The 24,693-nt window shown below is 33.8% G+C and overlaps 1 protein-coding gene and 1 long non-coding RNA gene across 3 annotated transcripts; both read right to left on the bottom strand.

The window, feature by feature from the left end:
• Positions 1-6,635: 6,635 nt before the first annotated feature.
• Positions 6,636-9,374, bottom strand: LOC124373736. Its single transcript, XR_006923467.1, has 3 exons — positions 9,274-9,374; positions 8,991-9,095; positions 6,636-7,785 (listed from the first exon to the last, which is right to left on the bottom strand). It is a non-coding gene; the product is annotated as an uncharacterized LOC124373736 (long non-coding RNA).
• Positions 9,375-16,739: 7,365 nt separating this feature from the next.
• On the bottom strand, positions 16,740-23,841 carry LOC124373734. Of its 2 annotated transcripts, none has more exons than XM_046832081.1 (3): positions 23,755-23,841; positions 17,033-17,193; positions 16,740-16,890 (listed from the first exon to the last, which is right to left on the bottom strand). In XM_046832081.1, exons 1-3 carry the CDS (start codon positions 23,791-23,793, stop codon positions 16,740-16,742), a joined length of 351 nt encoding a protein of 116 aa, XP_046688037.1. In that variant the 5' UTR covers positions 23,794-23,841. The 2 variants fall into 2 exon arrangements, with proteins under 2 accessions (XP_046688037.1, XP_046688038.1); XM_046832082.1 differs by having other exon boundaries at positions 16,835-16,890; positions 17,025-17,193.
• Positions 23,842-24,693: the final 852 nt, after the last annotated feature.

Here is a 24,693-nt window from a genome sequence, read left to right as displayed (position 1 = left end):
TCTTTAATGTTCATTTTTCACCTTTTTTAAGTTTTAAAATTTCCGAGTTATTTTCAAGTTCTTTATATGAACGGTTTGATGTAATTAATTGTTCATAAAATAATTTGTAATATTTTTGTAGTATGACTACTGAGTGGATTTACATTAACTTCATTTTAGAAACAATGTTGCATTAAAAATGTAAATGTAAATCATTTGAAAAAAGGGGATTACCACGATCACAAGACACAATAAAAATCAAATCAGACAATTTTATATAGAAATCTGTCACAAGCAGGATTCAGATTTTATAACAAAACTCCCAGAATGTCTAAAATTATAAACCAGTGGCAAATCATTCAGTATGTTGTCCAGAGCTTTCTCTACACAGTAGACGAATTCATGGATCATCACATTGTACAAATAAATAAATTCAAAATCGAAGTACAACATTTTAAAAGTTTTAAAACATTTTTATCTACAATTTTTGGAAATCACCAAGGTTATACCACAGACTATAGATATTTCAATATCTATAGATGTATATATACTATAGAAATATCTATAGTTTTGTGTCTATACTGTACATGACAACATAGTGCTGTGCAGAAATGTCTATAGTCTGTGGTTATACTAAGTTTAATTTAATTTAATTTATTTTTTAATAATAAATACTAGTAGAAAACATGTCCTGTAAATTTAAAAATCGTTGTGTTAGAATATTGATATTGATAATAAAACTTAATGTTGTCATATTAATTAAAATATTGTTATTATTTGTTAAAACAGGAATTTCCTTTAAAATGAAAATGCATTAGGGAAAGGAATAAAATTATTTTAAAACAACTTTCAGAGTTTATTTATCAAAATATAAAACTATGTGAATTAAGTACAAAAATAATAGCTTTACAAACTGTGGCGTGACGACCACACGTAATTTAATTTTAAAAGTTCTCGGGTTCTAATGCGGACACGGGTGATGGAATCTAGCCCAGGTTGCTGTAAATAAAAATTCTCTCCTCGGTTGGCCAAATAAAACAATTTAGTTTATTGCGAAAACAATTTGGAATTTTATTGCATAATTTAGAATCAGTTGAACAATTACAAATTTAGAACGGGAGATGAGAGCAGCGAGAGAGCGATTTCACGCGAGCTTGACGCGTTCAAAACCCTGGCACGACTGCGACTCAGAACAACGAACTCCAGGGAGCAGCGTTTGTTCCAGACGCTACCTCAGCAAATTCCTGCCTGTTTACCACCCAGTAACTGCGCAGCTGCTCTGGGTATGGAAAATTACCAGGGCTTACTGCTGACAGACTTGGACTTACAATTCATGTGCTGAATTAAAATATATATCTTCTCCACCTGCACTGCTTAACCTAATAAGTCTGGCTGCATATATTCATTACTCGTTACTACAATTAAATGTTATGCTGAATAAAAATAAAATATATTACTGATGATTTAATATTTTAAATTGGCTGATTAAGACCGCATACGATGTTACCGGTCCTGGTCTTAGAACTATATGCTGGGGTCGTCACACTCCCCCCCACCTTAAAACCATACTTGTCCCCAAGTATGAGGAACCATCAGCCAGCAGCCAGAAGAAAAGTCTCTAATCTGCAGGGGAGGATCTCTGTCCTATCCTTTAGCAAGAAAATCTTAGTATATGTTCATTGATTACCATGCCAGCTGTCACTCAGTAGCCTCAACTAAATGAAATTTAAATAAACAATTGAGTTCCCTAAAAAGGCAGAAATTTCTTTTAATAAAAAAAAGTATGCAAACGCGATACGTTATTCTTTAATTCGATCCGATCGCTCGCTCTCTTCTCAATGATTGAACACAAAAGATTTCAGGCTTACAACACATATATCATGGTATACTACGATACTCAATTCAAGACCAGTCATTAACATCAGATAAACCATTATCTCTTAATGACCCAAATACGACTACCTAACCAGTAAACACATTTTAAAGCAATACGTAGTACAAGGGAACTAACCAGTGCTTCTAACTTAATCTAAAATACTTAAACATTTCAAGTTGAACTACAACACAACTACATTCTATTAATCTGGTTGAGCACTCCAGGATAACTATGGTTTGATGGGTTTTAATTTTAAATGATTAAAAAATATTAGTTGATAACATACCACATTTTGTAGAGCCTAATTAAATTTAAAATAATTATAAAGTGGTAGTCTTCTTTGTGAATTTTGAACGCTACTCCCCCCATTCCTGGTTAGGCCTCGTGGGTTTTCACTCGGGGCCGGTTTCCTCAGTCACACCCTACTATAGATTATAATGGAGTTATCCTGAGTTAGTTCACTTGTACATCGACTATAACACAAAACCATTATAATATATACAGCCAACAAGTAGCATGTCATGAAATGACATCAAAACTTAACTAACAAAATAAAATCGTTAAGAAATATCCTCAAGAACAGTACAAAAATTGTTAACATCTTAATTGTTCTTATTAAGCTACTAAGGCATCGACCAAACCATTACAGTACTACATTCCATAAGGGCCCTGACAAAAGACTTAAAACTAGTGGCTCGACCCAGTTTAGTGGGTGGCCGTTACACTGTAAATGCGAGGGGGGTCTCTGGAAAAGCGGTTCAAAAACCTTTCATCTTTTAAAAAGTTTGCGTTGACGTTCTTCTGAACATCCAACAACTGGAGGACACATTTCCTCACACTTCTCGACCTTCTTCAGTTTCATGACAGAAACAACAACAAAAAAAAACTAAAACTAAAAGTTCCGCCCCCCACGCTTGGTTTTTAAGGGCATTGTGGACCTGGGGGCTCCCCAAGGTTTTCACCTCGCTTACCCCTGGAAACAGGGTAGCTCACCGAGACCTTCCTCCTACATTTCATTACATTCTACTGATGCCTTAGAGCTTAAAATTAACATAAGCCAAAAATGTTCATATAAAACTCACAATTCACTTAAAAGAAAACTAACAAACGAATTACAACTTTACTACTTCGGCCAGACTGGAGACGTTACACCGCTTAGTTGGTTGCGCAAGCCAACTAGGCAGTTGCGACAAGTTAGTCTAACAATTAATTATTGTTGAACGCATGGGTATCAAGCCAACAATGGGTTACACAGTCCAGAACTTTGGGGTAAAGGTAGGATCAGGGTTAAGGGTATGTTTGGATGGCCGGCAGGTCCTTTCCTGTGCCCCATGTGGTTGTCTCACGTGTTTATTTTACTTACGTTTTGTCAATCGCTTAAAATATTAGCCAATTATCGAATAATTTTGGGAAAATTATATCTCCAAGTCTGCCTGATCAAAACATAAGATCAGTTACACATTCCACAACACTACAATTTAACAAATTAAAATGTTACATCTAAAAACATGGTTACATCAACAATCACCAATCTAACATAACTACGAGTATATTCCTTAATACATCTTCCAGTGTCTCCTTTAACAACTGTCCCGTGTGCACACATCTCTCAACACAACTTGACTAGTCAACCACAATTAACACAAATCGATCATTCCTTACTCAAGTTCTTTGAAAGATTATTCTGTCACAGCATTAACACGAATGTCTGGAGCAATCGGTATGGAGTTTGCCAAGCAAAACTTCCTCACCATACCACAGTGAGTTGAGGGACTCACACTTATTCAGAGTGTCATTACTCACAGTTACAAAGCTTGTATCACGTCCCGCAGGTCGCTCGAGATTAACAACTTCGACTGCCTCCACGTTCTGTTCAACATCGTTTATCTCTCCAGGGTTCACACCCTCTTGGTCTCCTTCAGGACTGTCTAGTGACGTCAGGCCTCTCACTTTTGCGAAGACCTCGGTCAGAGTGGCGGAGCGACGCTGTCGGCGACGGTTCCGGCGACTCGACCACCATGCCATCACAGGCATAACAAATCTGTAACACATGTACACAAGCATCAGGATTGACCACTAACCCAAAACTACCAGCAGCTGCCACTTTTGCAGCATAAAACCTTCGACCAAACAGAATGTGGGACTTCAGATGGCGGACTACGTCCTCCGGACGGTACTCCTTAACACCTAATGTGCCCAGCCGTTCGTTCAGTCCCTGCAGGACTTTCACAGCCGTCTCCTGCTCAGAGCTAAACAGCTCCTTCTCCTCGCTTGTGTAAATTTCTTCCACATTTGGAAACACAATTTCACTTATCTGTTCTGAGAACACAGAGCTGCCGTGAATACGGGCAGGGCACCTTGAATTCTTCAGAGACAACATCACACATATCAATTCCTCTAAATTCACCGACATTGTCGATACTCTCAAAGAAGTGGAGAACAGCCTCCGGCTTTCCTCCATCAAAGGGAGTGATCGAGCCTACCATGTCGAACGTAGGTCGTTCTGTATGACCTCGCAAAGTTTCCTCCAACATGGTGTTCAGGTGGTCACTTCGATCCAACCTAGCATGACCAAGAGTCTCCAACCGTTCAGTTACCGCATCAATGGCTTCCTGGAGGTCCATTTCTTGCCCTCCAATACTAACGCGACCAGCCATTGTCAATCAGTTCAGGCACACTTACTTCCAAAAAAGTGGACAAGTCCCAACTTAGTTTTCCAAAAATAATTTTAAAAGATTTTTCTCAATTAAATTTTCAATTAAATAATTATGTGCTCTCTCCCGTTTGTGAAAAGTAATTAAAATCAAGAAATAATTTTAAATGTATCGACTTGCAATCAATCAATCAACTTTCAATTCAGCTCTAATCAATCCACTTTTTGTCTAAGTCCTGAACACTAATCAAATACGAAGTTACACCACGATTTATTCTAAGTCAAGACAACCTACTATGTCTGAGCAAAGAATAATTCCAATATTTCAATATTTACTTTTCCTTCAAATTACCCAAAAAAATATTTAAAATACCTTTTTACCTATCACTCAATTCATCATACAATTCATCACGAATGTCGAAACCTATTCCACAAAATTTAATCTTCTTTCTTCGTGCCTGTAAATAAACTTAGCAAAACTAACTCAATCAGGGTTTGCTGGTTCCACCACGGACGAGAGGAAGAATTTAAACCATAATAAAAAAAAATCAAAAGTCAAAACTTTAAAGTTAATCAAAAGTTTAAAGTTTAATTACAATTTAACTATCATCAGATGAACAAGTTCCCAAAGTTTCAACAAAATATAACCAAGTCCAACTTTAATTTTTCAAAAATATTTAAATTTATAATTTATTTCACTTCCCTTTAATGACTACTACCCCTTATCTTCCTTCTCTCACAACGTGGTTAGCCTCCTGCCCTGTACCGGTACCTTTGAGTTAGCCTAACCAAGTCAGAAAGGTTAGGTTATCAACTAATTTGTATAATTAAGTTAGTTTTAGAAGCAGTTAATTTAGGTTAATCAGGTTTTTAACTACCAGTTAAATCAGTACATTAAAACCTTAGAGTGTACGTTTATTTTTGATCAATATCAGGTATAAGAATTGAACTACTGAGGGACTAGTCCAATCAAAACAAAGTACTACCGAATAACTACTCAATTATTCACAACTACCGAAATAACGATTGTCGAGATTCAAGTAATCGACAACCGAATGCCTAACAAAGAATATAACTAGTTAGTAATGTCGAATGGAATTGTGGGAGCTTACAAACAAGTATGGCGGACTATTAGCGTCTATTGTTCTCAGCCAATATGGCGTCTCTATTACAAGTATTACTTTAAAATTCAATAAAAATTATAAAAATCAATCAAAAAAAGTTTTTCAATTAGTTTTAAATTTAAAACATTAAATTACCTTTGACTTAGTCACCTCGTGATTTCATCAATTTCAAATATTACGTTTTATAAACAGTTTCTAGGCTAGCATTATTCTACGGGCAGAATAAAAATTACTTACCCATCATCCTTGTCCCGGCTTCTTGCACCAACTTTTCGATTTTCTTCAACGAAACAAAGAAACACTAATTTATTTTTAGAAAGACGAACCGACCGACAGAACCAACTGACACAACCCCACACCTGACAACCAAATATGTGGCGTGACGACCACACGTAATTTAATTTTAAAAGTTCTCGGGTTCTAATGCGGACACGGTGATGGAATCTAGCCCAGGTTGCTGTAATAAAAATTCTCTCCTCGGTTGGCCAAATAAAACAATTTAGTTTATTGCGAAAAACAATTTGAATTTTATTGCATAATTTAGAATCAGTTGAACAATTACAAATTTAGAACGGGAGAGAGAGCGAGAGAGCGATTTCACGCGAGCTTGACGCGTTCAAAACCCTGGCACGACTGCGACTCAGAACAACGAACTCCAGGGAGCAGCGTTGTTCCAGACGCTACCTCAGCAAAATTCCTGCCTGTTTACCACCCAGTAACTGCGCAGCTGCTCTGGGTATGGAAAATTACCAGGCTTACTGCTGACAGACTTTGGACTTACAATTCATGTGCTGAATTAAAATATATATCTTCTCCACCTGCACTGCTTAACCTAATAAGTCTGGCTGCATATATTCATTACTCGTTACTACAATTAAATGTTATGCTGAATAAAAATAAAATATATTACTGATGATTTAATATTTTAAATTGGCTGATTAAGACCGCATACGATGTTACCGGTCTGGTCTTAGAACTATATGCTGGGGTCGTCACAAAACCAAGAACGTAGCCAGGAAAAGATCTTTTTTGGGGGCGAGAGGGTCCAGACAACTATTTTACTATGGTGGACAAATAGTAAGGCCCCATTTTGTTCCTTAAAAAGTTTTTGACCTGTTTCTTTGTTGTGAACGATCTTTCAGCAATAAATTCAGTAATACTGAATTATTTAAACAATAATAATTATTTATTTAAAGTTTGTTTAACCCTTTATCCAAGTGGCTAGTCCTCCTTGACTCCCTGATCATGTTTACTATCATCCTTACTGTGGCAAGGAAAGGATTATCATATTTAAAACAATCAATAACTAAACCTTAACCGTGTATTTGTGTGTTACACTTCTTTTTATTGTTTATTTCATTAGTTTATTAAAATAGATTTGCATGAAGCAATGTTTTATTAATATGCATAAGTATTAAGTACATAATTGTTGCATATTAGATATACACTGTAATGAATGTAAATTAGTTTGTAAGAAGAATATAGCCAGCGAGGGGGTTCAAGGGGTCTGGACCCCCTACAAATTTTCAATGGTTTCAATTACTTTTTTTAGTAAACAATTATTATTATTTAAATAATTCAATATTACTAACATGCACTGCTGAAAGATCGTTCTCAACATAGATAAAGGCCAAGAACTTTTTAAGGAACAAAATAGTGCCTTACTTTCTGTTCACTTTAGGAATATATCAGTTGTCTTGACCTCCACAAATGTTCTTCTGCCTACGTTCTTGGACCACAGGAATTTTATGTGCATTGTCAAATATCTACATATGTTATGTTTGTAAAACTTATTACAATATGTGCGAGATTCTTATTATAGTGTAATCAAACAGCTAACCACTTCCTAAAATTAATGTCGCTTCTTCTGATAAGGAATCACAACTTGTTTTTCTAAAAAACGTCGGAAGTTAGACCAGGGCTTATTATGTATTTAAAGAACTATGTTTACATTACTTAACACATTGACTGCAGCTGGATGGTTTAAACCAGTTACATGACCAGTTACATGGATAGAGTAACTGTATTTTGTGCATTGCAGAGTAAGTGTTGTATGGTTGGGCATAAAAGTGCTGATAAGTCACAGAAGAATTTCTGGTAGGCATTTTCACATGAGACAATTTATTTTTCTTTCTTGTTTCCTTGTGAAATTTCTGGAACAACATTGTAAAGAATATTAACACTTAAAACATAAATGATTTTGATTATGATTTTGTTGGTTAGTTAATGATTACGTACTTTATATGACATGAAATATCAGCTACAAAAAAGGAATGTAACAATTTTCTTCATATGATTTTAAAACACTAAATTATAATATACTAGCACATACACATGGTTTCGCCGGCAATTTCTATGCAGCATTCCGTGTATTTATCTGAATGTAGAGGAACTCCAAAGCCGAAGTTCATAGTTTTTTGAGTGAAAGTATTTCTGATATAATATGATGGGGTCCTACGATATTTAAAAAATGGAATTAATTATATATCATGTATCAGGTACACATTTTCACTGTTCATGATTAAAATTGTGAGTAATTCTTATTTAAGGTTTAGCGCTTCTAGCTCAAATTATATACATTGTCTCTCTTTGCACTAGGGACAACTTTACTTATCTGTTAATTCATTTAAAAGTTATTGAAACTTTTATTGTTTTAATGTGAACCAAATCACTTAGTTTGTTTCACAGTCGGCGCTGATCAAATGCTTTATATATTTTTAAACCCTGACACTAAATGTCTGTTTCGTCTTCAGCAATATATTAACATGATATCTAAAAAAAATACATGACCACTGTGCTCTTATTTTTTTAATTAATACATGATTTTTGTGTTATAATAACATTACTTCCTGAAACCTTTAACAATGAATGGAAACAAGAAGTAATGAGATAAATACAGATATTATAGAAAACTGTAGAGTGGCAATACTATTTTGTTATTAATCATATTTTACATCTCCCATTCTAAAAACGGCATTTATTTGTGAAGACCTTTTGGTTTACTGTTAAGCATAGAATAAACTATGCTAAAGTGGCAAACATTGATAGGCTTATCTCTAAAATAAAAAAATTTAACAATATTCAAATACAATTTTTTTTGTGTGGAGTTGTCTGAAGATGAAATCTTTGGTTTCGAAAGGCCTCGTCAAAAAATAAAACAATTTGGAAAAGTAGTGTTTTCATTAACATTTAGTAATATTTAAATATTCAAATACTTTAGATATAACAAAAACAAAATATAATGTTGAAAAAGTATAAAATGTTTAAGATTAGTGACTAAGTTAGTGCAATAGTTGTTAATACTTACCTAGTATTCTAAATTATGTCACTCATACAAGGTAAAAATGCTTAACCTCACCTTTTTCAGTAAAAACTTCATAAAGAGACTTCAGGAGGCAGAAGGAAGAGCAGAAGTGGATAGTGTTGAAATCACAAGTATACAAAATATTTCATTTAAGTCAATCTGAAAAATGGAACAACACTGTTATTAAAAATTTAAGTCGAACTTATGTAATGCTTAACAATAAATGAATCTGACACTTCGATCAAATGTCTCTTTCCTTTTATGTTTTAGATGACAAAGCTACATTTAGTCAATTCAACGTCTGAAACAAATAAAGTAAGTAAAAGATGTTACTTACAATCTGAGAGATGTAAATGTATTGTGGAGCTTGAGCTGACAGAATGTTCCAAAACATGACGATAAACTGCATGATATAGACAGCGTATGAAATACGGCTCTGAAACACGATAAAACCTTTCCAGCTCAGTTTTCTGTTCAGAAACTCTGGAACAAAATATAAATAACCACACATTTAACATATTATAAAACAAAATTATATATATCATATTCTACATTATTTTGTGTACTGAGGTGAAATAGAGGACTTCATAATCCTAACTTCATCTCCAATATAGCCACATTTAATTTTTTTTATTTTAAAAGGACGAATAAAGCATTATCAATTGCTTGAGTCGGGGTATCAATTTGTTATTAAGGGTTATGAAAATATGATCAGACATAGTTTGTCCGCATAAGAAAGAACAATTTAAACCTCATTCACTTTTACACCCTTATTTTTGATCATATTTTTATGAGAGATGTCTCAATTTATGCATCCAAAATAAGTTTTTGATATTTTTGTCTGAATAACCTATAAAAAAAATTAAAAAGTTTTAAATGCTTATTAATTATATATTAATATGAAACATCTCCCACAATTCTATAATTGAAGTCGTAATTAATAAGGTGGTAATTAATTAACAATATTATTATTAAATTGTAATTAATTAATAATTTAGACGTATAAGTGCATTTAGTTGTTGTTGCATTGTTCTCATGGGACTACAATCAAGATGGCTGCTAGTGAAACCGGTTCTTAAACAAAACATGACAAATGTACAGGTTTCCAAACATATCACAATGAGAAAAGATAGCGAATAATAAAATTTGAAAATGAGTCCTTACCATTTCAAGAAGCTTTCTAGCACATTGCAATTTATTGCATGTCTCTGGATCATAATAGTTATACTGAAACTGTAAAAGCATCTGTTTTATACAAAAATTGCATAAATATACTGATTTTTTTGATTCAGTATGTTTTTTATTGTGTGTCATTGTTAAAATGAGTTTCTTGTTTACATTTTTATTGTTAAAAAAGAAGAGGCACCTCTTTATTTCGCCTGCCCTCATGACCATGCCCCTTGTGTGGATCTTATCAAAAAGAATAAGTGGAACAGTCATACAGTACAGGTTTGATAGTACTTATAAAACGTGCTACGGTCGGGGACAGGAGTTATTCTATTGTGACATTTTTCTGACAACATTATACCTTTAAATCCATTGTGACTTTGGTAACTGTTCAATGAACTCATTGGAAAATAAAATAAGCCTGGGCGATGTATATGTTATGAGCAATCACATCAATCATACAACTCAATAAGAAAATTTTTAAAAGATTTCTATTTAAGGATGAAGAATTAAATGTCTAAAAACTATTAAAACCAAAGATCTCGGTAAACTGTATTGCTCTTAAGAACTCGTACCTGCTTGCTGCGTGTGACACACATAGATGACCCACGAAACTGCCAGGCTCCAAGTGAAAGGTTGTAGACTCCCGTATACGATGGAGTTGACAACATCGTATTGGTAACTGCGTAGATACACTTCACCAGGACCCATGAATGAGTAACATGCTGCTAAACCAGCAACCAGCCACCCTGCTATCAACTGAGACTGCAAAGGAAAACTGTTGTTAACAAAATAAACACTCATAAATAACTACTGATCTTAATTTTCACTCTCAAGGTACAATTTTTCTTGAGTGGTGATTTTAGATGTTACAAGAAGTGTCGGACCATGGAAGTATTGGAACACACTTTAAAAAAATAAGGAATTGAACCTTTTTTGAAAGGAAAAGGCCCAAACTCTTTGTATGAGATGAATGAGGAGTATGACCAGAATGGCACCCAGCAGGGATCACTTCTGGCTGGTTTATACCTTCCAGTTGAACCTACTACTGGGCGCAGCAAAAACGATGTGTCACTTAAATCTGGACAACCTTATGGTTGTCTAGGAGCGGCACATCACTAACCACAAATATCGAGATTCTGGAGTGCAAGGATAATTCGATAAGTCAAGTCTATTGCAGGAGATGACTGATGGAGTTGGTAGGGTTCTTTCCCTATGTATCAGAGTTTTTGCTAGCAAAACCGAGGGGTATGCCACCCCCTGCCTGCTTTGACTGGAGAGCCTGGTTTAGAGCTGGCCTTGCCTTCTTCTGGGAGGACATGACTTTGAGATTAGTGCCCTAATCTTCCTAATGGGTCTTAAGAGGAGGCTGCCTCTATCCACTAACCTACCCATCCTGAATATCCTGTCACTCTGGAAGCAGTGCTAAACTTCTTATAGGACTAAGTGTAATTTATAAGCTTCTTGTCCTAAGGGAAAAACAAGAACAAAAAAGACCAGAATGGATGGCTGATCTAGTCTTCTAGTCCCTGTTATTAAATTGGAGTACACTTGAAACTAAGGCACCATTCATAATCACCAGTGGTTTTACAAATACTTATCCACCAGAGAAAATGAAGGTTTGGTGCATCAGTGATGTGACCGATGGCAACCTTATGATTTTAAAATCTCCTAATGTAGTTTGGGTCCAATTTTGTTAAGACATGATGTTTAATCTTGGTGTCACTAGAGATGTGCCCAAAGAACTGGACCAGTTCCTTCAGAACTTTCCTGGAATGATTCACTCCAGAACTCCCTGTTCCATCGAAGTAGTTATTGTTTATTAAATGAATAGATATTATTATGAAAGACAAATGGAGTTCAATATTATTTTAAATTAACATGTTGACTGTGACAGAAGCCCCATTGCTTGCTGTCTTATTTGAGTAATTAGGATCAGTCATGATACAGCCGCAGTGGTGTTAACTACACGTATTATATCTAGACCAGGGCCACAACAAGAGGGGGCAGGGGGTGTCATTTGCACTGAGTGGCAAAATTGTAGTGGCGGCAAAAAAATATAAAGTTGAGTCGTTGCTTCACAACTCTGTTCATACATAGTCTTGTCAGTCTCTGCGTGAATCACTTTATTCGAAGGTCAAAAAGAATAGATACCTAAGTTTGAACGTTACCATAGACTAAACAGTAGAGCCAGAATATCAGGAGTTATATTAAAAGTTAGACTGTCTATTTCTGCATTTAGACATATAAAACTAATTATACATTTCAAACAAACTGCAACTTTAACAACATTAATAACTGAGAAACTTACGATCTGATTAAGCCTAAATATTTGTACAAGATAAGTACGTATGTGCTGTTCATAAGTATGTAATTGTAGGACTACTGTATATGGAAAAAATATTTTTAATTACCATCTTCTTTTTTATTCTGAGTGGTTAAAAAAGTAGGTATTGATCATGATAAATGAAGTTCTTAAAGCCATTATTTGAGGCAAGTCATTTTTAAACTGCTATTTAAAGAATTAATTTATTAAACAAGGTTTGGTAATCTACTGCGGCTGGTGCCTGCTTTTTTTAAACTCACAAACCATCAGACTACCGAGGCAACACCGGCCTGAGCAGTTAAAAAATGGCAACAAATATATCTTTTTAAGTTCAACATTGTTTCTTTATACTGTCAAGATGACAGAGTTTAAAATGTAATACTTCTGTCTTAAAATTCATAGTGACAAATTGTTGCTACTAATTTTAATTGTAAAATATCAACAAATTGATGTTTCAACAAATTTTAAATACATATTTAAAGTAAAATGTTTTATATATATTAAACATTAATTGAATCTAAACTATATATATATATATATATATATATGTTTAACCTTAACTATTACCCAAAATATTACCATATTTTTGTTTGTATTTTGTTCTCTTAAGACAAGAAGTTGAGAATCCTCTCATAGCATTTAGTCCAAAAAGGACAATACACTTGCTTCCTAAGTGACCGAATATTCAGGATGGGTACGGTTGGTGATAGAGGCCACCACTTGTACCATGAGGAGGAATAGCGGACACTAACTATTTCTCAATAATTTCACACTGAAAACAGCCCGGGAGGCCAGGACTGCACCAACCTCTTCAGTTAAAAGCGAGCATGAGTAGAACGTTCTTATGTTCAAACAAGGCTACCTCTAACACTAGGGCTGGACACAACCGGAGGAGCAAACTGTATGAAGCAAGTATTGTTGGTCAATCTGCTCTTACAATTTGACACCTACTTCTTCATGCATTCGAATGGGCCGCCTCTTTCAGAACATTGTGTGCCCCTTGAAACAGTGTCAGTCACCTAACTCAAATTTCTTGTCTCATGCCAACCGTCGGAATCAAAATATCAACTCAAATTAATTTAACTTTACTTTAGTCGTATGTTCCTTTTAAAATGTCAGAAGAAGTTTTTGACAAATTGGTATATGTGGACAGACTGTTGATAATGGTATAGGTAAAGCTAGTAATATAAGGACTAGAAAATATCACAACAGAGATAAAACAAATCCAACATTTGGACAAACTCTACTCTGCAACATTAAATTCTTCTTGTTCATTTATGCTGAAGGAGTAACAAGAAAACTACAAGAAACTTGCTAAGTATATATTCTTTGCTTGCATGTTTTACAAGAGATAGAGAGAGATTGGGCTCTTTCTCGCCAACATCGCTTCTTTTTGGGAGGCAGAAAACAAACAACCTTTCGTTCATAATGACATGTAATTTTTGCAGTAAGTCAAATAAAGTATTTTCATTTTAAAATTTAATTTTTTGGACTCGAGTAAGAAAAACTTAAAAAAATAGTGGCTTTCAGCTAATACCAAAGTACCGATTAAAATATTGTTACAATAATACTTTTATAATCTCAAGCTACATAAATGTTAAAGTTTAAATTTTGTTAGCATATCAAAATCTTTGACCTTTTATATATTGTGTGTTTACCAAAATATATTAATACATTTGAGTACCTAAAATATTTGACCAATATATACAATTTAAAAGCTGCATTTGATTGGTGCCAACTTTACTAATATCTCTCATTATTAATATTCAAGTGATAAATAATTTGAAGAGTATATTACTCGTGTCAACATCGCACTTCTGGCAGGAGTTATCCGCAAGTAGAAGCCCAGCAGTATGCCCACCACATAAGGCATGCTTCTAAACAATGGATTCAGATACAGCCGGCTGGCACTCTCTGACATTTTTGTGGGTCTGAAAGCCAAATTTAAATTAGAATATATTATGGAATTCCTTGTAAATTTTTGTGAAGTCATAAAATTTACTTTCTTTCAATTATTTTAATTGGAAAGACTTGTTTAGCTGAATGCTTATTGGTCGTAATAAACATAAGTAGTTGTGAGAAAAAAATTGCTTGTTACTAAAGAATAACATTTGTGTGTGTGATATTTTAATAAAAAAGCCAGTTGACATGAATAAGATATTCTATATTTCTGTGCAAATTAATACCTATGACTGAAGTGGGGTTTGGAAGATAAACACAGTCCATGAAAAATACTTCACTCCTGAAAAAGTGAAGTATAAAAAAATTTTAATCATTCCTTAGAAGCAAATAAGAGGAAATTATGGAATTTATTGCATAATTGTGGACCTTTGGAGATTGATTTATTTTTTATTTTTAAATTATAGTATGGTGACTGTTCTGTAAATGTAAGTCGTCTGACTTGCATAAATAATAATAAACAAGATATACTTTACAGTACCATTTAAGATTTTTCACATAGTAATTATATAGATTCAAAGCCACATTGCTTACCATCCTTTACCATTTTGATAAACCTTTTACAAATATGACATTAGAAGTATATATGCAACATTGAGCAAATACAAAACATTAGTTTTTTTCGTCTTACAGGCTGGGTTTTAATGCTAGTTGATGATTATAGAAATGTGTTACTTACTGAATGCCATAGTATATGAAAGAGGCCAGGTGTCCAGAATTAATAAGTACAGCCTTATATGCAGTGATACAGCCCAGAGCTATAACTAAGTACAGAGCACCCCACAGCCTGTACTTCCACAGCAGTAGAATCAGGAATGGAGATCCCAAGTACAAGTAAAAGTCCGACATGAGGTGATGGACTGGGGGGAAACACTGTACAAAATAGATAACAAGTCAAGAACAACACTAGTTATAGTATGTCTTTTTAGTTTTTTTATTATTTATCACAATTGCAGGTGAAAGAGCAGAGACTGTCGGAAATGAGCAGGATAATAATCACTTAGGAAAACAATGTGACATTAAAACAAATAAAACCTTATATTTTACACTCTTTATGCAGACATTCAACCTCTTCAGTTCTTATATCATGATTATTACATTATTATTATCCTTATTATTATTATTCTTATATTATTCCATTCTCCTCTTACAAATGTTTAGATAATTGTAGGTAAAAATAAGAACTTGAGGAGTATTTCAAGGTCAATGGGACTTACTTTTTGTTGTATCTGTGGGGTCCCCCCAAGGGGAAGAACTCTTTAAACTCTATTGGTTAAGTAAGCAACATCCCTTTTTAATTCATCGTTAGAAAGGAAATATACAGGTAACAAAGAATTTTGGTACAAACCAGAGTCAAGTAATTAATTATATTTATTAACTTACTAAATACTCGGGGTAAAAATTTTAATTTAAGAAATTTAAAAAATAGTGAGTCTAATTTAGAAATAATAGAAAGAAACATTTTAATAAGTAATAATACAAATATCTAGGTAAGAACTTTTTAATAGTTCACTGATAATTTAGATAAAGATATCTGTTGCTTTATGAACACTTTTACATTTTAAACATATATTTACAATTTTTAAGTCCCATCGGTGATTTGGAAGTATTGTTTTGATAACCCTTTGTCAGGGGTTATTATTCCGAAACAGGGTTTGTCCTGTAACGTAAAAATGCTCGCACTAATAATCATTTTCCTAAATATGTTTTCCCAAATTTAAAAGTAGGAATTATGTATATTTTAGCTTATTACGTTGAAGTTTTTATCTAGCTAAATAATTAATAAGGGAAGATAAAGTTCTTTGATTCACACCAACATATATTCTTTGGTTTTTTGAGTCTCAAAGAGTAAATTGACAGTTGAAAGTTTTGAGATTGACAATTCTCAACATTTTCAAAACACCAAAAATTAAACTTCATATTTAGCTAAAAATATTTTAGTCAAATAATTTCTTTCTCACTCTCTTGCCAATCATTAAAACATAAGTAAGGGATGATCAGGCTTTTTTATTGCTTTGTAGGCCTATGTTCATTTAAAAACTGAACAGATGTTTGAGATTCACTGGGAGAATCTTTATTTATACACTTCAAAAGTTTTAGGCCTACCAGAAGGTTTAGTGTGTATGATGTAGACATTCAACATGTTAGTTGTGATTTCTGATATCAGTGTGTCACAACACTTTGGTAAGTTAATATTATAAGTGTTAGGTTACTTCAACTGAAAAAGAGATAAGATGTTGAAACATAATAATACTGTATTTTGTTTTATGTTAATATTGCACATGTACAGAAAAAAAACTTTTATTTTAACATGCAATGATTAGCAAATACTAACCATTTGATCAATCCCATCAAAGTTGCTTAGGTAGAAGAGTGGTTTCCAAATGTTCTGACAGGCTTGGACATGTCGCTTGACAACTTGGATGACTTGTGGGCCTCGACGCAAACTCTTCAATGGTGTTTCTTATGATAAACACAGCCAGCATCAGAATTGGTGTGAACCTGTTAAAAAATGCATACCAGACATTTTAAAATCTTGAAACTGAACAGTCTAGTGAATTTAGTGAGAGGTTTCAGAGACTGTACATCAAAAATAACTGAAGAAATGGTTTAGAAAATGACAAGAAGCAGCCTACCTACTAACTTGATATATCTGCGGAGGTACATTGCAGGAATGTTGAGAGATCGACCAGCCTGTAGGTCTCTAGTCGTGTAGTATGAAGTCAGTAGGCCACTAAGTACCAAAAATGTGTCTACATTGTTCCAAACTGATCTGAACGTCATGGTCCAAACTGACTCCAGCAGCTGTCAACACAAATTTACAGTTTTTCTTTAGTTACATAGGTACCTTGATGCTTCAAAACTTAAAAATATTCATTAAATTAATAAATTTATTTTGTTATTACTCGTATTTCATTACAATATATTAAAAAGGTTCTGTGTTTCCAGACACTGACTGATTAGAACGATTTCAACTTTTTGGCTGTCTATTAGTATATATTATGAGGTAACTATTCTAAATATTCAATACAATATATCTGTATCATGTACGATTATAAAATAAATTTCTAGGGTGTACTCTAGAGATAAATCAAGAACCTTTAGAACTAGAGCAACCAAATATTTGAAAAATAAATTGCATTTCTTTAATCCATTATCCTATTTTAACAAAACACTTCCGTCACAAGATAATGTGCACCAGAAATTCATGACGAAGGCACAAGGGAACGAATCTTTATCACAAAATCATAAGTGAGCCATATCTACGTCCAAGACATCGTCTAAGATGATACTCTAAATTGACAGGAGCATTATATTCTTGTATAAATATACCGTACCCAAACCCCTGTTATGCGTTTTTTTTAAATTTTTACTATAAAAAAAAGACCACTTGATTTGTGTTATTTTATGTTTTGAAGGTAGTTTATTATTAAATCATTACCATAATAATAGCTTTTAAGAGTTAAAAAACCATTAAATCATAAGAACACCAGACTATGAAAACTGTACTAACTAGCATGTCAAAGGGTTTAAACAAAAGTTACAGCATTTTGATAAACTTTGTATGAGAGTTTGTGTGTTTTTTAATATGCAGAATTTATTTTTAGCCATACAATTATTTGAGAAATATAAAGGATGTTATGGGAAGAACATCTCTTCAAAGTTGAAAATATTTTACATTAGATATTAAAATTATCTGAATTATGAAATCTGGATACACTATTAGATTAAGGATCTATAGTGAAAGCAAGTTCTATCAGCATATGGTTATTGATTGGGTGGAATTTGAAATCTGATCTCAAGTGTTATTGGGACTGTACCGGATGGTTGTTCCGAATGGTCCAAACTGGAGTACAAAATGGCCACTAAAATCAATTCTCCTGCTAACTCTAAAGGCTGTGCTATTGGCAATAAATACAAACCGTGGAGACTTACAATGAATATTGTAACCGTGGGGGTTCACTATTGCAGATCTTTTTGTTTAAATTTTCAATTCTAGTTTGTTGTAAGAAATGTTATTGCATTTCTTTTTAATTTCCCTGCCTTTACACATACCATAATTATGGCAGGAAGGGTTATTTCTATGTAAATGTTAAGTTAAGCTTCATTTAAACTTCCATTTACTGCACCATGTAAAATCTGATGCTGTCTCAGACTTCACTTCTGGAATCTGTAGTCCACGTCTGTCTGAAGATATAAAAAAATTCAATAACGAAGAAGCTCAAAACGAATCATTTCAACATCAGAGATACCTAGATTACAAATTCAAGTGTAATCTAGGTGAAGAAGTGTCTTCATTGTATCATTAGGTGCGGTGGCGTTAACTAACGCCAATGCAACCAATGCGGTGCATTGGGGCGCAGGCCTTCAGGGGGCGCAGGCCCTAGAAGGGCGCAAAAGTGTTTTTTTTTAATTGAAGCTAAATTTGTGGGTAACAAAACATTTGACCACCGAGTTGTATTCGTTATTCTAACAGTACAATAGTATGAACTATTAATACACTATTTAAAAATATTCTCATGATGAGTATATTTGAAATGAAATATGATAAACTAGTCCACTCAAGTCTAGGTTATCTGCGATGTTACTATGCCGGACTGATTACGTTCAGTTTGAATGTTGGGACACTACTGAGCCGCGCGCTGTCCCCACAACTCAGTTTTACTCCGTAAAACTGCTGCGCATCTCAAGGTCATGCGGCATGTAGTAGGCCGCCGCCCCTCCCCTCTCGAGTGCCGGGTGCCTGGGCGAGTCCAAGTCTCGGCGGGGGAGGGTCAGTCGGTCCTTGTTAGTACGATTGTGCGGTTCAGTAGTGTGAGTTTTATTACAAACAATTTTTGTCTGTGTATTTGTTATACAATTTAAATCAGTGGACCGTTTTTACCGTATAAATTTGTGCGTTTTTAATGGATTTCGTTATGATTGTTTGTGATTGAACGAAATGGACGGAAAACAAAAGACCTAGTGGTGCCGAGTTCCGAAAAAGGAAAAAACAAGAAGAAGAAAAAGTGAAGAAAACTACCAAAGATTGACACGTTTTTTAAAAAACGGGATTTTGCTGAATACCTCTCAAAGTCAATCAGGTGACGATGGTGTTGGTGAGAATGAATGTGGGCTTGGGGGTAAAATATCCACGTCAGAAGATATCGTCGAATTGAATGTTCTTGCCGATAACCAAACTTCAGAAGTCCACCAAAATGTGAGTAAGTCTGCTGATTTAAATATTACATATACTGCTCCTTCTACATCAGCAACTGGCGGAAGTATTTCAGTACAAGAAAATACTGATGTCTTTGGTATAATCTGCAATGATGGTGGAGTAGAGAGTACAGACATAGCTCTTTTCTCAGAAGATATTAACAATGATGAATTGAAATCTCGGATTTTGAACTCCGAACCGTTGTAGACCTCAAGGGCCATTCCCTAAAGACATTAAAACAAATAGATCCTTTTCGAAAGATTATTATTTTTCCGAAACGAAAACTGGTCAAAAAATTGAGCGCTTTTGGCTTTGTTACTCTCCGTCTTTAAATGGCATGTATTGTGAACCATGTTGGCTGTTTGCTAACAGACTTGATAAAAAACTTTAACAATGCATGGTCTACTGGGAAAATTAATGATTGGAGAAATCTGTCAACAAAAATTAAAGACCACGAATTGAGTAAAGTGCCATATTAATGCATGTATCGCATATGGAATAAGAAAAAATAATAGAGATATCAAAACTCTTTTCTATGACAAAGAAGATAAACTGGTTGAAGTAATAAAGAGAATTTTGGATGTTATCATAACAATGTCAACCTGTAAATCTAGCTCTTAGAGGTCATCGATCTGAAGAGCATAAAAAATGTTAAGAGTGAGTCAGGAAATTTTCTGAATATTATTGATCTCCTTTCTAGATACGACCCTATTTTTAAAGAATCACCTGGAAAACGAAGATAGTAGGGTAAAATACTTAAGCCCTTCAATTCAAAACGAGCTTATTCATTTGACATCTCATCAGATTTTGAGTGAAATATTGACTGATGTTCAACAGTCTCCATTTTTTTCTCTCATTTTAGAATACTACACAAGACATTTCGAAAATTGATCAGTTATCAATAATCTTAAGATATGTTTTATACAAACCAGACCTAAATCAGCTTGAGATAATGGAATCCTTTTTAGGCTTTGTGCAAGTACTAGACCAGTCAGCCGAAGGACTAGAGGATCTTGTAGTTAAATTTATAGAAGAAAAAGAAAATATCTTTTGATAAGTGCCGAGGTCAAGGATATGATGGCGCTTCTGTCATGAATGGAATTTACACAGGACTGCAGACCAGAATAAAATCAAAGTCTCCTAACGCTGAGTATGTCCATTGTGCTAGTCACAATTTAAATTTAGTTTTAAACGACAGTGTGAAATCGATTTCAGAGATTTCATCATTCTATGATACAATAAACAGTATTTATGTATTTTTCGGCCAAAGCCTACCAAGATGGCAATGTTTAAAAGAGTTGACCGACTCCTGTGTTATCAAGTTAACCTTGAAAAAACTCTGTCCTACTAGGTGGTCGTCAAGGTACGACACTTTTTCTATCAATCAATGTAAATTTTGTCGCTGTGCTGAAGTGTCTATCGAAAATAATTTTGACTTCAAGCAAGAACAATGAAGTCGCAGAAGCAACTGGTCTTATAAAGGAAATGTCTTCTTTTGAGTTTGTTTTGATGTTAGTGTTTCAAAGTCGAATTTTAGAAAGAATCCTGATCACGTCGAAAACCCTACAGAGGTCCGACGTTAATCTAGACGATGCAAAGAATCTCCTTCAGAAGTGTTTAAATACTGTGAGCCAACTGCGAGGAGAATTCGACGATGTCCTAGATCAAGCCAGGAGGTTAGCTGCTAAGTGGAATATTGATTCGTCAATGACCTCCAAACGTAAAAGAGAAGTAAAGACTTTTTTTGACGAACTTTCAAGTGACTATGAGTTTAGTGATCCTGTGCATTGCTTTAAAGTTAGGGTATTTGTGAGAGCTGTTGATATTTTAATTTCACAGTTAAACGAAAGGTTTAAATCTATGTTATGTATAACTGACACGTTCAGTTTTTTAAACCCAGATAATTTGTTACGGTTTTCTGACGAACAACTCGTACAGTCAGCCTCTGACTTTTGTAAAAAAATATGAATCTGATGTGACTCATGCTTTAGTTAACGAAGTCATTTGCTTTAGAAATATAGTCAAAGACGACATCAGAAAGTAATAAAATAAGCAAAATCAGCCAGCTGGCTGATTATCTATTGATTGAAAATAAGTTTATTTCATCAAGTGTGCCAAACGTATGTACTGCATTCATAATGTTTGCTTACATTACCCGTGACTGTGGCAAGTAGTGAAAGGTCTTTTTCCAAACTAAAAATAATTAAGAACTACTTAAGAAATTCTATGTCCAATACTAGACTGTGTGACCTTAGTGTAATTAGTATTGAACATGTGAGAGCTAGGTCTTTAGATGTAAAAAGGTTAGCTAGACGGTTCCTAGAAACAAAGAGCCGTAGGGGCTTTGTCAGGGAGTGGGAGTAGGAATTAAAACCCTCAATTAAAATGTCTATGTTTCATGTTTAGCATAAAATTAACATTAAGATAATGTTGGAGCTTCTTACATCATTATATGTCACTGAATAAATGTAAAAAGTAAAAAGAAGTAGTCTTATTTTATCGTCCTAAAAAGTACAATAATTAATTGAAAAGTATGTAATGTGATCCTAGTCTTGTAGTTAGCCCTAATTGAAATGTTTGTACATAATCTTTGACAATCAAAACATGTAAATGTAAACAAAAGATTCATCATTGGTGTTAACATTTACCAGGTGTTTTGCCAAATTTAACATTAGTGTTTACGTTTACCAATTACCAGGTGATTGAATGATTGATTTAAATTTTACTAAGTTTGAAACTAATATGACCAAGAAATACAAACAGTAAAAAGTCATAACATCATAAGTTTTAATAATCCATTGATTATAAAACATTAAAAAATTAGAAATACCGTCATTTTTGACAGGATGATAACCTAAATAACCTAGTATATCATATATCTTTCTCTAATTGGATAGAGATTGTACAATGCCGTATGTAGCGAAGCAGTATCCAGGAAGACTTGCATTGGGGCGCAATCAAACTAGTTACGCCACTGATTAGGTGCTCCTAATTACTACATTATTTGTAGAAAAACTTTGATGTTCTTGCCATGCTTTGGAATTATGTCTAAAACTTCAAAGTTTACTAAATTGTGCACCTGATGAGACAATGAGAACGTCTCTTTAAATTGATTACACTTAAATCTGTGCCTAAGTGACTCTGATGTCTACACGATGTAAAAGGTTTGTTTTGAGCTTCTTCGTCACAAATGTTTTTGGATCTCTTCAAATGGAAGTGGACTCCAGATTCCATGAGTCAATCTGTACCAGTGTCAGATTTCAGACGCTGCACTAAGCGGAAGGTGGAGTGGAGCTGAACTTAACACTCCTACAGCATCAACCTTTCCCACCATAGATAGTTTATGAAAAAACTCAGTTGCTCCACCATGCTTTGGGATTGTGTCTAAAACAATCATAGTGCATTCAATTGTGCACCTGATGAGGCAATGAGAAGACATCTAAAAAAAAAAACTGCAAATTATAAACAAAAAAAAAAAATGACTTTAATAATTTAACTTTGGAAACAAGCATACCAACCGTGGATTCTAAAACACAGAATTATAGTTAACTTAATTTTTATTTCTGATTTTTATGCTTTTTGGAAAAGGAATTTCCTTCCTTGTTACCTCAAGAAGTATTCCATCACTACCCATAGTTCTGTGACAGGTTATATTGTTGGCCTTCATGTTGTTACTTGTTTATCATAATTTGAAATACTGACGTTTCCACTTGCTTGTTGATTTCTGTAACTGAGCTTAAACTTTTAATTCGATTAACTTCATTATTATTTATGTTATAGGTAATGGTTTTCACCATGTAATGTTAGTACTATTATTATCTATTTAATAATCACTATGGTTTTCAGTTCAACAAAATCTCTTTATTAATTGATTTATTAATTTTAAGTTAATTAGTAATATTTTTTACTTTATTTTAGCATAATAGAATAAGAAATACTAATAACTATTAGTTTATGATTTTCTTGAAATATTAAAGTCTAAAACATCAAGTTTAACATATTAATTGTGTTATTAATTTTTTTAAGAGAACTAATAATTCTCAAATTAGCATAATTAGAATCAGTCTCAATAATTAGAATCATGACAGTTAGCATTTAATTAAATTATTATTGACAAACTTTAAACTAATGGTTTGGGTTACCAAACAATTTCATAGTAATAGAACCTGTGCAGTGTTGGTGCGGTTGGTGGCAGGCCAGAACATGTTGAAGATGGCGCGGTGGAGCACGTAGATGATAACAGAAAACACAAAACGGATCCATGAAGACACAATATCTCATCCTTCTGGGGCGGTGTGAGTGTTCAACAGTTCCATAGTGTTTTTTTGCGAAATGAAAACGCCCAACATCACTTTTTGTATAAAATCTAAAAAAAAAATTAGTTAATGAAAAACTGGATGTAATATATATATATATATTTCTCTTACAATAGTACAGTAGTAAGTAATTATAATCCCTCTCCCCTACCCTAGAAAAAAAACTTACTATGATTTTTCTTCTGTGTCGTTACCACATTTGTCAAGTTGTGAAAACTCATAGAACGTCCCAGCAACAGCAATGAGGAATACAGACAGTATGATGGACCTTAAAATTAACACAAGTACACATTTTAATAGTTATTGTTGTGACAAATTACTAGTAGGGTACTGTGTGTCAACATACACATAATTATGATTATGTTAGACAATATTTTATAAAATACAAATAGTTAAAAATCTTTAATAGGTAGTATTTACAGATTGAAACTGGACCATTAAATAATAATGCATATTCAATTGTAATTCTCAAGTTTTTTTAGTAAAAAAAGAGTATTATACACATTAATGCCAGCCAACTGTGGGAAGGATTGATTCAATTTGAAAGCTGAGTTCATCTCCAGTTCACCTTCCCCTTATTGCAACATCTAGGATTCTGATGCTGACACAGACTTGACTCATGTTAATCTGGAATCATGTTTATCTGAAGAGTTAAAAAAAAGTCGCGATGAAGAAGCTAGAGACCTAGACTACAAAAAGGTAGTTAGAATCCAAATGTAATCTAGTAGAAGAGGTATTCTCATTGTCTCGTCAAGGGCACAATTGAGTGCAGTACGATGGTTTAGACAC

Source organism: Homalodisca vitripennis, unplaced genomic scaffold (genome assembly GCF_021130785.1).
Source record: "Homalodisca vitripennis isolate AUS2020 unplaced genomic scaffold, UT_GWSS_2.1 ScUCBcl_6277;HRSCAF=13418, whole genome shotgun sequence".
NCBI lineage: Eukaryota > Metazoa > Arthropoda > Insecta > Hemiptera > Cicadellidae > Homalodisca > Homalodisca vitripennis.
Note: the sequence above shows the minus strand (reverse complement) of the source record. Positions and strands in the feature narration are given on the sequence as shown.